Below are 13,983 nucleotides of genomic sequence, written 5' to 3'. Positions count from 1 at the left end.
CTTTGGGTCTAATGGAAAAGCATGGACAGGGGTGTGACGTTGCTCTGTGTAGCAGTCAGGGCCTTTAGAAAAGCTTTTCAATATGTTGGTCAGCTTGGGGATGCTGAGGGCCTGTCGCTAGCACGCTCAAATTGCTATTTGTGCCCTGCCATCCAGGTGTTCTCTCACCGTCAGTGCTCCCAGATGTCCCTGCAAGTCATTGCCTCCAAAGGAGAGACAACTAGACACTGCACCAGTTACGAGAATCTATGGCAGCTGCGCCATCACCTTGCCTACACAAACCCTCAAGGGTCTGTGCGTCTTGCATTGCAATGCTTTTGAGCACTTTGACACTGATCTCGGTCCCTGCTTTGTCTCCTGTGATCCAGTTCGGTTTATAGTCATAATATCGACTGAAAAAATGTCGTAAGTCATAAAATCGAAAAAAAAATGTTGAAAAAAATAATCGAATTTCTTTTTTAATACGTTTTATAATCGAAATGGGGGGTTGCCCCCAACTCCCCTTTTTTATTTTTTTTTGTTTTTACCTTTTTTTTACATCCCAAACCCCCAAAAAAATATATAAATAAAAAAATAAAGAATTAGATTTTTTTTGACATTTTTTTTCGAATTTATTGTCATTCGACATTTTATTTTCGATACTATGACTGACCACCATCCAGTTCCTAAGGAGTACCCACTTGCCACCTCTGTGGTGACCGTCCTCGTGATCTGAAGTCTCTGTGACGTTCGAGTGATGTGTCCAAAGATCTGTCATCATTCCTTTAAATCTATATCTGCATCACTCCTCGCCTCCTGGCTCGAGTCATCAGTGCTTCCATCTGGATGCTGTCTAGCAGTGGTGCTGGCTGCCAGACCAGCCAACTCTGTCAACTTTGCATCTGCGGGAGCCTCTGTCAGAGGAAGGTGTGACCAGATCCTGACACTTCCCATATCCCAGGTCATTGTCTTGTCTCTCTTCTCCAGACCCTTTGGTTTCCTTATGTGTATGACTCTGTAGCTATCCCTAGTTCATGGCTATGCAATCCTGTAGGTTACATGGCAACTCAAATCCTTTACCATGGCTGCCTGCTTATGTGTTACACCTTGCAATCCCTCCTGGGGAACCTTGAAGAAGTGAGAGAGTCTGTTCTCTTCATGCATCAGTTCCTGTGCAATCGCGGGGGAGTTCAAGCCCTACACCAACCTCATGAACACCCACCCTCTCCTGGTTGCCTATTCGCTCACCTTTACCAAGATGGTGGGGGAGGGCGGGTGTTCTAGAAATTGGATTTTATTTTTAACTCCCAGATTGGTGCACTATTGCAACCTGCCCTCTTCAATCACTACATAAGAAAAGGTATTATTTGTATGACTAGTTGTTGCACGGTGAAATTAATGGTCTGATACTCAGGTAAGGGAAGTGAACTTCTTTACTAAGTTCCAGTGACAAGGTATATACATCAGGTAAGTCCAAGGGTAAGGTAGTGGGAAGGTACACAGGAGACATCCACAGGCCTCCTCTCTAACAGGCTGCTTCACTCCAACTGACCTTCATGGAGCTTACCGGGGCACTCACATCGCAACAGTTCCTAGGCATAACATTCCATCAGGTATTCTCTCAGGCAAGCATTCATGCAGGGCCAAAGCAGGGAACACAAGACACAACACGTCCAAACTTGCCTGTGGAAATTGTCTTTCAGCTTTTTCTGATGTAACAACTACAATGTTTGGATCTAGAGCACAATTCTGCTTAATGCCATATGTTTAACAGGATACAATATGCAACTTTATCCTTTCATTGACATCTAACGTTCAACCTCATACCATAACCGAAACTCTCCTATGATCTGCTTAATCAATACATTCATCTAGTTTTCAACAATTACGACTTTGGAGAGTCACCAACGATAATCTAAACGTCCCATTGCTTTGAAAATGAAGAGGAGAGCAAAGAACAAACCCACTTCCATCTCCAGCCACAGCTTTATGGCAAATTCTTCTACTAGAGCTGTGACAGCTCTCATCTATCATTTGCTAGCCTTGAAAACATGATGACTTAGGTAGCCCATATCCTGTACTTGTTCACCTGTCCCGTTGCCTGTCACTAATTTGCTCTCCTTCAACCCAGTGTTTAAGAGTACATTCCGGGCATTACACATCAAACACAAAATAACATGCTGTAGCCCTGAGTGGCCTTATACTTTCATGGCATTCAAGACATTCTAAACAAATTAGATGTAACAGCAAGTTCAAGCAGGTCCAGAAATGCAAATGCAGTGCCTTTACATTACAGAGAAAGCTCGACTACCTGTTAGTGGGAACTCAGTGGTGCCCGATAATCAAAGAATCTGGATAAACAGATGTCTGTTATCTGGGTGGCAGAAACATGCAAAACGACTGAATAACAAAGAAAATACACGGAAAACTGTGCTCCCTTCCCCTCTCTCTCTTTGGAAAGTTTTTAAAAGAGAGAGGTATTTTTAAATGTTTTCAATGAATGAGCTAAAATGCACTTCTACTTGCTGCCGGTAAAATGCCTAGGATCAGTGTTGTTTAAATTAATATGTGTTTCCACAGTTCTTATCGTAATTCTGCCTGGGTTTTGAAAGGCGTTACTGCCCAAGTCCCCATGTATCCTACTGCTAACAAAGTGCCTAGGTCTGGGAGTCAGGTTTGAAGCAAATGAATTTGTGTTTTACAAACATTTCTCCACCCTATTTGGGCTGATATGCATAATGACCATATAGATATATGTTTGGCATGGGATGGAAAGTGAAAAAAGGGAAAGATGGGGTAACTAAAAGGAAGAGGAGGAGCAAGGGCAGGGGCAAATTGGGTGGAAGCCTTGTGTATAGCACCCTCCTAGTATCCTATTTGAGACATGCTACCTTTGGGGTGCTTTACTGCTGGGATATATTAATATGTGTCTGGTATGCTATGCTATGCCATGTTTTTGCTATGTGGCTGTGCTTTGCTACTCTATGCTCTCTCACCTCTCCTCTGCCCGGCTTTGAAAAGGCTATGCTTTCTATTGGATTGGTAGCCTACATTATGTTACGCTATGTTATTCCATGTCATGTTTTATCTGCTGGAGCACATTAGGCAAAGTTGGTTCAGGTAGGATCTACGTGTTTTGTTCCCAAATGCATATTAGCTGGAAATGTTAACTTTTGCTGTTGATGTGCACCGTCCTTTTGCTTTTAAGTGCATGTTCATTCCCAGACTCTTGTTTGGAACTCCACATTATGCCTCACTACATGCATACCTAACCCTGCTGCACATGTATGGTTTTCCTGTTTTGAATTCTCACTCCCTAGTCGCTGTTTTTAGCCACTTTTCGTTTTTAAGGGGGTTTTACTTGTTATCGTTTTGATATATGTTTTTAGTGCTTAATGTGTAAAAATAAATAAGTGATGCGGCTCAAATATTTTCTAACACACCCAGGACATGTCAGGATGGGCAGCTCCCCACCCATTGTTGCCATTACTCCCGCTGCTCCCCATGCCGTCAACATCTAAGGGTTAAAGCTGCAACTCCCACCGGCTTTGTGTGGTTGATGGATGTACTAATTATGGCAGATGTGTGATTTACAAATTCCATTCAACATAACCATAAAATAACATATACTTTGTGTCTCAACATGAGACAAATGTTTAAGTGTGTGTTTTAAACACAATCATTTACATTTTGCTTACTCTATAGGTGTTTATTATGTGAATGGCAGTTAAAGTAATAAAGTTGCCAAAACACCACATCATAATCAAACTGACTCTGAGACAATATGTGCTGGGGCTCTGAAGTAAGTACCAGGGCAGAGCCCTCAGGGACGTCATTTAGGGGTTGCCAGGGGTTGCACCTGCGACCCATGAAGTCTCCTTTACTACCCCTGTGGTCTCCCTTGCTACCCTAAAGAAATACATTTTCAAAAGGTTTTTTTTCTCTTTTTTAAAATTAAATTGAGGCTCTTGGGCTGTGGCCAGCAGCATGTGGCTCTTTGTTTCTGGAGTGGCTGGTTTTCCGATAGCTGTAGCCGTTAAGATAGCTCAGTGGGTTGAGCACTTGCTGCTGCAATGTGTGTGTGTGATCTGCAGGTTGTAGGTTTGACTCCCGGCAAGGTCAACTCAGCCTTTCATCGTGCTGAGGTTGATAAATGAGTACCAAGACAGGTTGAGTAATATTGTATGCATTTTTGTTCTATATAAAGCGCTTAAGCGTAAGTGCTATATAATAACACATCATTATCGTTTGGCCTTGGACATCTGCTTGCAGTCACAGTAATTTGGTAATGATATTGATGATAGATATGGTGATTCATTTGTGTATAAATGTATATCACTTCACAGTGATATCGTAAACATATTTTTCATAGCGTACTTAGAAACAATGCTATGTGATGCCACTTCCTGTTTGGTCAAGGGGTGAAAGGTCGTATTGCATTGCTTCCCGTGATGTCACTTTGGCATGGGGTTAATTACATCACTCCCTGTGATGTCATCAGAGGTCAAGGGTTGTGTGATGTCACTTGCACTACACCTGGCATTTTGGTGAAATGACGTCACTGTGAGCCCTGGCAAACATCCACACACATTAGCCACTGTATTCATTTATTTATTTTCCCTCTCCAGTTTCTTTTTTTGGACATAATGTTGTTTTGTGTTAGATTAGCTAGTTATTTTGTGTTATATCCTCTTATGTTATGTTATCTCAAGTTGTTTCACATGAATGTCGTGTTGCTCTGTACAAAGCCAACAAGTACATTAAAGTAAGCAAGATGTAACAGGTAGCATTCCGCAAAACATCCAAATAAATTAAAGATACCTTTGAGCAGCACTCAGTTGTTGAACAGGACCATAACGCCCAAAGCTAAACTACAAATTAAGCTGGTAGGCAGAACCTGCTCCCCTTTTCTGAAAAAGATCCAGATGCTGCCCTCTTTTAACAGAACAAGGTAACTGCAGCCGTGGTCAAAAAGTGTAGACAAAGCTGTGTTATGCATATTAGCTTCCGGAAGAGGGGTCATTCCTACCTATTGGAGTAACCAACCCAACAGGACTCAAGAACTTTCAGGAAGGCTAGTCCGGGTCTTTGCTCTCAGAGGAGCCCCATTTAAGAGTGCACATAGTTCCTCCGAGCTTTTCCTGTCTATGAAACCTAGCTGCTCATGGAAGTCGGGGCATAGCAGAGTAAGTAGAAGGGCTTTGCTCTCCACTTCCTTGTGCAAGGTTCCAACTTACCCAGGCTCACAGTGACATCCTTATACATTGGAAGGCTTAGAGGCCTGACCACCATGGTGCCAAAGGCGTGCCTGCAACCTTACAACATTCCACCCAAAAGGAGTGCCGCAGTCTCACTGCCTTCAGGACAGACAACTGGCCCATCTCACCGCGCAGTCTATTGCTGACTCTGCTTCTCCCCCTTGACCAATAGGCGTCGCAGTCCCTTCATTACTCTTCTGGAGTTTGCTTTGTGGGGGAAATTGTACATGATCTAGGGCAATGAAAGCAAACATGCTTCAAGAGGTTGCTGGAGGACATGCTAAATCCGACATGCATCCATGCACACCAATTTGAAATATTCTCTATATTAAGCCTGACCTCAAGTAAATTCGAACTTATGTACATGCACCTGTAAACGTACTCTTAACTTTCTACACAATTCGCTCATGTTCCAAGTTTATAGCAGCACCCCAACATTTTTAAAAAACACTACCATTATGTTACCTACTAGTTTATGTATTTCCGTTTTCTATTTTTGTGTTCCTCGGTTTTTCCTTTCCTCCACTCCCTCCCCTTTTTCCTTCCCTCCAAGGCTACTGCCTGGAAACACATGATAGGGGTGTGATACACCAGGTTATCAGACCATCCTGGACACTCGGATACTAACTACTACAGTGGTGATGTGGCCCAGTATCAAAACATCATGGCAGAACACTTCCTTAACCAGAACTATACGATTAGTGGAAATGGGCGGTGTCAGCAAAAATAGTGTTTTCCGGTTAGTGGAGTGCTGGTTAACAAAACTACTGCTGTGCATCTGTTTGTGGATATATTCTAACACATCATTGCAAGTTATTGGTCTTCTTTTCAGAGGGGAACATATATAACATTCAGAGCCCTTCACAGGTAGTGGTGCATGCTATAAGGAGGCATAGTACAAACCAAAGAGAGCCAGACCTAGCATATGTCCTTAACCACTAATCCGTTCTCTCTCGCGAGGTCCTGACCTAACCTCCATTTTCTAACCGACATTCCTGCTGCTCTTTTCCCTCACCTTTGTAGCATCTCAAGATGGCGATAAACCATGCGATTGTTCACCATTTGCTTCGCAGCCAAACATGACTTTTGATACCCTACTCACGTATTTAAACAGGACTCATTGCCTCATTCCAGGTAAGCCATTTTATTTTATTATTACACCCCCATTCTAATTTCGTTCAATTAAGAAACGTTTATGCTTCTTGTTTTGATATTGTAGTTTTCATGAATTAAATGAATGAGTTGAAGAACACATTCTCAATTGCATTTGACGTATAAGTCATGATTAACCATATACATATTTATGAACTATTGGCCCTTATTTGTGAGGAAAAAAAATGACTATGGCTGCCTGTAAACTCACCAGCAGAGGGCGCCAGATTGCCTTCACGGGCAGGATGAGCTTCCGCGTTTCAGGGTGTCCCTGTAACAAACTGTCCCATTGTCTAAAAACGAGCACGTTTTCATTGCTCTAGAATAGCGGGCCAACGTGTCATACAATAAATTGCACAATTTACAAAGGATACAATGCACATAAAATATGTAAAATGTCTTGCTATGGAATTACCAACATTCAGTTTTACAAATACATTTTGAAAATGTACTGGTTAGCAGTGAGTTCGGTCAGTTACTATTTGTGATATGTGCTCCCTCTCCGTTTTACTCGACATGAAGCAACTGTCATATATTTTGGAACAGTTTGCAATGAAAAATATTGTTTTTGTGTCTGGCTCCTGCTTGGAATTGGAACAGTTACTGATGTGCAAATGTGTGAACAAAAATGTTTTGTTGCATTACTCTTTATTTGGGGATGTCTTTCTTCGTAGACGTTCCCTCGTTTGACTCAACCCTTCTTTGGTCAACTTGATTACGAACCTGTTGGTCGAGTCCCTTTACTATTTCGACCATTTAGAGAACAGCTTAGGCAATGAGGTCTCCTTCACCGGTCCTTGGAAGAAACAGCCACGATAGGTTTTCAGGATAACCACAGTGTAAACAATTCCCATTTCGATTAACTGCATTCTTTCATTAAATGTTGTGTAACTATGATTATTCATGTATTTATTTATTTAGAAATGTAACAAAGGGCTCTTCTCTTCGACAAAGCGACAAGGCAGAGTACACAGAAAAGTTACTGAAGCAAGCAACAAACAATGCCTAGAGGGTGCAAATTAAATAGAAAATGGAAGATAAAATACACATGCAATGGACAAAATATCAACCATTGCCAAAGCCAACAGTTTTGGCCTTTGTGTATGCTTGGGCTAGCCATTTTCCAGTCAGTGCCATAATGGTACCAAGTGTCCATAAGAAGGAGACAGCTGGCAAATGGTGGTATTTCCTGGTCAAATCATGGCTCTGCCTGGCAAATTCCTATCTAATGACTCAATGAGAGCTAAAACTGTTGGCATTATCAATGCTTGTTTACGTAGGAATGTAGTGCAACCAGCAGATGCAAAGACACACATGTATGTTAAATAGCTGAAGGCACACTTGGTTAAGACATTTTGATTACCCTTGTAACAGGTTTACAAGTTAAATTGCGGCATTGCCTTTCAAAGGCTGCTTAGAAATAACCTACGCACCCCTTAAACCACAGAGGTATGCTCAAGAGATTCCACAGGTATATTATATTATAATGCCATACTGAAACAAGAAACAACCAGGGCCGAGCTGATACAAATTAAATATAGAGAATTGAGGGGAACATACATATACAGTGAAGCAAATATCTTGCTTTGCCAAAACCAACAGTTTGTGTAAACTTGCATTGGGAATTTTCCAGGCACTGTTATTGTAATGAATCGTCCTGGCCATAAAGGCAACAGCTGGCAAATGGTGTTAGTTCCTGGGCAAATTACGGAAGTGCCTGGAAAATGCCTATTTAATCAATGTGTGAGGGGCAAAACAGTTGGAGTTGCTGGTGTATACAAGACTGGTATCCCCTCGTATTTTCTCTAACTTTTTCCTTTTTAGTTTTTGCTATTAGGTGGGGCAGTAACATCGCCTGTAAGCCGAAACTATTGGCGTTGGAAGTGAAGACAGGATAATAGCTCTTCAGGCATTGAGGGTCCAACACTGAAAAGTGATCTTAAAAAATGAATCTCTGATTTAGCCAGTGTCTGAATTGAATCGTACACCCATAGGTCAGCTGAATAGATTCACCCCACAAAAATGTAGCTTCAAAAACCTTAATGGCTGGAATAAAAGCTAAATCCCCAATTTGAGAAAAAAATCTCAAAATACTAGAGTTTACATGGCTCATCTGGGCCGTTAATCTCGTATCCTGAACGGTGCAGTTATTAGCATCACTAAATCACAGGCCAGATAATCAGACAGAGGACTTTGCAGACCATAACATGGGACTTTGCAGAATTGATAGTCAATCCATCTTGATCCTAAAATTGGTGTACGAAGTAATCAACTTTTCTAATCTATTAGTGTTCTGCCCATCAATGTAGTATTGTCTACGCAAACTAACAAATGTAGCAGCCGGCCACAGAAAGAGTGAGTATGAGACCTCTATCCAAAAGATTTGCTTCAAATCAATTTAAATACAAATTTAAAAGGAGTGGGCCCATGTCACATCCCTGTTGAATGCCACAAGAAATAGTAAATGATTGAGTTTGTTGGCAAGCGCCCCCACAACAATCAAAGACTGTAGTGTATGAATATAATTGGGATTTCATTCTAAGAAGATCTGTCTCCCTCAAAATATGAAATAAAACCGACCATAACCTTCGCCTGTCAAGGTGATGAGAGATCCATAAACCCAAGATACAAAGAACCCTTCTTAATTGGAAAGTACTTATCAGTTATCAAAGAGAGATTGAGACATTGCGTGGTAGAGGCCACGGATGCACAAAATCCAGACGGAGTATCTGACAATAAATTGTTAGTATCATCCACCCCCTGTAGTTTATTAAGTAAAATCTTTCCAAGAATTTCAATGATTCACCACTTATTGAGATTGGCCGATAACATTTCTGATCGCTGCGTGTACCCTTTGTAAAGATAGGAGCAAACGTGGAGACCTCCTAGGGCTAGGAATCTTCCTTGTAAAGAGGAATGTTTCTATAATCTTTAGAGGGGCTCAGATTTTATGGCATAATTTATAAAGGTTACTGGCAACTCTGTCTCAGACAGTGTTTGATTAGAGTGCACTTCATAAATACTAGAAGCACATGGAGATCGTTATTGACCTCTTCCCAATCGAAAGGTTCAGAGTGCATTCAATAACTACTGGTATTAGCTGCATTCTGAACATTGTGACTTAAAAAGTAGACAGGGAAACATGACTGAAATGTGCAGGCAAATTGTCTTTTAGCAAGACACTTCCTCTCTAGGAGGCCCTGTTATTTCACTGCAACATCCTTTTTAACATACCAAAGAGAAAGCCAATCGTGGGAAATGATTTCACTTTTATTACAGAGAAACTATTTAGTTTTACACAACCCCTAATGCATTTTTATGATAAATCCTCTCCATTTGTACTAAGTTTGCAATTGAAATGCTTAACTCATGAAGAAATACTACAAAATGAAACCATATTTAATGGACTGAGTTTGCTGATTTACTTTTGCATTATTAAAGTAATATTTTTTGACTTCAGCACCAAAACTCCAAAACATGTTTTGCTTCTACCCCTTTGTGTGAATAGCCAAATAGACCTGTGGAGGGTTAGTTATCACTTGGTATAATGACCTTTCCCGAAGTTATGGCCCCCAGTGGTAAAGAGCCTCGATCTTTCTATATGGCTATATTAGTGCACATCGGTCCACCCCTCGTTATGGTGCATTGCCAAAATGCGTGCTCCATGAACTGCTGTAATTTACAGATTGAAACCAACGTCATAGCGCTGCAGGTTTGGTGCCGCCATTAATGCGCTCTGCTGATGCTCTCAGGTTCAGCAAAGGATGGTAAGCAAAGTAGGCCTCAGCCTTATAGAATAACGGGCACACTATGGAGCTTCACTTGGCAACTCCGCCATCAGGTAGTGACAATGCTCAGAGAAAGAAACAACTCCTGTGCACCGCTGCACCCTCTCAGAGAATGGGTGCCCTTACTACCAATCTGAGCGACGCTGCAATCATGCAGCGACGCTACTCGCAACACAACAAAAAGCCCCAAAACACTATGGATGGGAAACGGTCAACTTACTAAACTGTGCCTCACACTCTGAAAGCCTGCAGGAGCACCCAGACCTAATAAGGTGTGCCAGCTTCAATCTTCTAGGAAGCTGCAATGTGGAAGAGTGGTTAGCAGCTGCAGACCGCAATGGAAAGCAGCAAAATGTTGAAGTAGCTCACCCTGGTTTACAAAAGCCATAAAAACCAAAAGACATGAAACTGTTACAGACTATGCATTAATTATAATGGAAATCAACAAAAGGGAAGCTAACACACAGGCAGCCACAAAATGGCCTACAGATATCTTTAGTTCCAACTGTGTAATCTACCTGTAACCATTTTAATTGGCTATATAAGGCGGTTCTAAGCCAAAGACCGCAATTCCTCAGGACAATATTATCGGCACACCAGCCTAATAGCCGTTTGCGCAGGCCGCAACAGCCATATTCGCAATAGACCCCGCTCATGCAAACTGAAGCTGATGGACGGCGCAGACTGCCAAAATGCCAATAATATACTTCTTTCTTACAAATCTATGATACAAAGGATATGATCAAACATCTCACAATCCAGCATCTCAGGCAGTGATCTACAAAAGATTATAATTAGTGGCATGTTCGACACCCATCACCCTTTTACACCAACAATCAATGTGTGGTGTGACATCCCGCTGCGCTTGCCCAGACGAGGAAGGCCCACGATCACTGCCCCCAAGTGCCTTCAGCATTTGTACAGATGAAAGTGGTAAAAGATATACCACCATGACCTTTAGCCAAGTAACCAAAAACCACCATTACATCTCATCAAAGAGCAGTGATGCTCTTGGAGAGACCATGTATGAAGTTCCAGGGGATGTAATGTGTCCCGTTCATTCTCATCAACATTATGTGCAAAAAATGCCAACAAGTGTACTTCTCTTCTAGTCACTTTCCAACGAAATGACTGTGCAACAAGCCAAACTAGAACGCATGTGGTACACAGCCACAGACTTGGCAAAAACGCTTCAGGCTCCAGGATGCAGATAATACACATACAAGCAACACTAGCAGAACGTGCACAGATCCCTGCCTTCGTGTTGCAGCAGCTGTACACATTGCAGGAAATGCAGGACTACATCCTTGATAAATAATGACTGCCATTAAACAGGGCCATCAGTGCTTCATTCGGAGCTATTGGGCACCACAATGAAAGGAATGACTGTTCCACCATCGCCCACAGTGCTGGCAGCCCTGTTCCAGTGTCTCCATCACCCCCCCCTCCCAACTCCCTCTCACGAACATCCTCTTACCACTACACCCACCAACCATATCATGACACAGAAGATGACATCAGCAGTGCCTTTCCACAAGGCCAAGTTACCAACTGCACCCTGAATTGTAACGGAAATGTGCAATTACACCTTAAATAAGTGCTTTCTTGTTATTGTTGTGATGTGGTTTTAAAAAGTAGAAACCTTGCACAAACGTCACAATATATTTAGCACCGTTGTACAATACAATCTCATTTTGCATTCCATTCCTTACCAGTCATTTCAAACACACACAACAGAATTAAATAATGATATGCGCCCTAATGAAGCACACGGCCCTAGAATGCTTTCCCAGGGCAGAATCAGAAGCATGCGTATATCTGCACATTGGGAACACAGAAAACTCCCGCCAAGTCATTCCCTTCTTTTACTTAGGCGACTATGTCTGGTAAGGTGACACGTCCTGTCATTCCTACTAGGATGACACACATCTGTCCACCTTTTCAACCAGCTGATCAGCTTTAAAATCCTCTTCTAGCTACAGGAATGTTTCTTTTAGAAAAGCGACGGTTACATGTCTTTATCCAGAATCATTTTATAACGAATGCACATATAACGAAAATGATATAACAACAAAACATAACACATTTAGTTTTTCGTTTTTTTGGGGGGGGAGCCTCCTAACCTCCTGTTTCCCCCAGCTAAAACCTCACCCCAACCGTTTCCCCCCAAGATGTAACCCTTTACCCCACCACATACATTTTTGTAATTGTATGATTCAGGAAAGTTGCCTTCCATTCATTAGTCGGAGCCATAGCATATTGGACAGCACCCTTTCACCCGAATAAACTCTTTTTCCGAAGAAAAATAAGCGTTGGGCGTTCAGTGCGTTGCAATGGAGAACACGCTGCCCGTGCGTTTCTAGGGTAATCACCCTTCTCAGTCTACAGGTGGGTTGCGTAATATCTCGCTTGAATCACATGCCAATGATTTCGAGAGTTTGTAAGATGTTAGGGCTGCATCTTAAAAGTCAAAACCTGGCAGAAAAGGATGGACATGTTAGGATATAAGCCACGGGTGACCGCCAAACAGTAGGCTAGTGCTCCCTGTTTTGTGTAATGTCGAACGCCTTGGCTTTCCTTGTAATGAACCCCCTATTTATTGTTGGCTCGATTTTAGGGAGAGGTTTAGTTCTGCGAGAAGCTCCTCACAACTAAGGGCGAATTCCACGCGGGCTCGACCACGGCCTTTGGAGAGCACATTGGCCAAGGCTGAATACACGTCCCCTTCCTCATTTTGTGTCAGCTTTAGATACACGCTTAGTTTATTCCATGTTATGGTGTGCCTCAGGGATCGCAGCCCCAGCTCTATCCATAGCATTGCCATTGGCAGAGAGGGAGGCAGATTTAAAGTACCCTCCAATGAGTCTAGCCAAACCCAGTTATTGCTTACTGATCTCTCCAGGCCGTATGTCACACAGGGAATGACTTTGGTTTTATAGAATTCTATTAGAGTGATCACTTTTAGGCGACATTTCGATTTGTAATGACCTTGCAAAATCGAGCATTTAGGCTGACAAAAAGATAAAATCAGAAGTTTTATTTTTATTTTTTAGTTGGTATTTATAAAAAGCCTATACAGCAAATGATGTTTCAAGGCACCACAAGACAAAATGAGGCGGGGGGGGGGGGGCTAGGGGAGGGGAAGAAAAGAGAGTGCCGGTCGGAGCGGAATGTGATAATGCTAGGGTGGGAAGGGAAATGCAGGGCAGAGTGGAGAGCATGCAAGGGCTGGGGAGGCGGAGGTAGGGACTAGGCAAGTGCTAAAGGGAGGCAGGTGGCCAAGTGCCAGGGAATGCAGGGAGTGCAGAGAGTGAATCCACATGCATGATCTCGGGAGGATAGCTTAGGTGCAACGTGCTCACCTTCATAGCAAGACGACACAGAGCAACACAGGTTCGATCCCGGGTCCGCGCTTAGAAACCTCTGGGTATCAAGCGTGTTATAAATAACCTATCAAATCGTTGTGTGAGAGTGAGGGTAGACTGGGCGAGAAGGGCCTGGTGCCCTGTTGGACTAAGAAGGAACCTGGTAGCCAGTCAATGCAACAGACAGCACATTAGCAGGGGAGGGGTGAGGGAAAGAAGAAGAGAAAAGGAGGGCCTTGAGGCACTTCCAGAACTTAAGGAGATCCGGCTCAAGTCTGAGAGGGGCAGGGAGGCCAGGCCAGAGCTAGGCTCCTGCAGTAGAGAGAGATCTACCACCCACTCTCTGTTTGGAAAAGTGACTGATCTGCAGAGAGTTGGAGATAGAAAACTGAATGCTTCTAGCAGGTTCTAGCAGGAGGTATTTAGGGAGAGAGAGTTGGA

General features: G+C 42.7%; 1 protein-coding gene across 1 annotated transcript in view; it reads left to right on the top strand.

Moving 5' to 3' along the window:
• The window catches only part of LOC138573323 (uncharacterized), a 256,635-nt gene that overhangs the window by 104,718 nt on the left and 137,934 nt on the right, over positions 1-13,983 (top strand). The window contains exon 4 of the mRNA XM_069649330.1: positions 6,261-6,371. Within this exon, the coding sequence (XP_069505431.1) occupies positions 6,261-6,371 (111 nt within the window). The remainder of the gene's footprint in view (positions 1-6,260; positions 6,372-13,983) is intronic.

This window comes from Ambystoma mexicanum, chromosome 1p, assembly GCF_040938575.1.
Source record: "Ambystoma mexicanum isolate Mex_15411 chromosome 1p, UKY_AmexF1_1, whole genome shotgun sequence".
NCBI classification, from domain to species: Eukaryota; Metazoa; Chordata; class Amphibia; order Caudata; family Ambystomatidae; genus Ambystoma; species Ambystoma mexicanum.
Note: the sequence above shows the minus strand (reverse complement) of the source record. Positions and strands in the feature narration are given on the sequence as shown.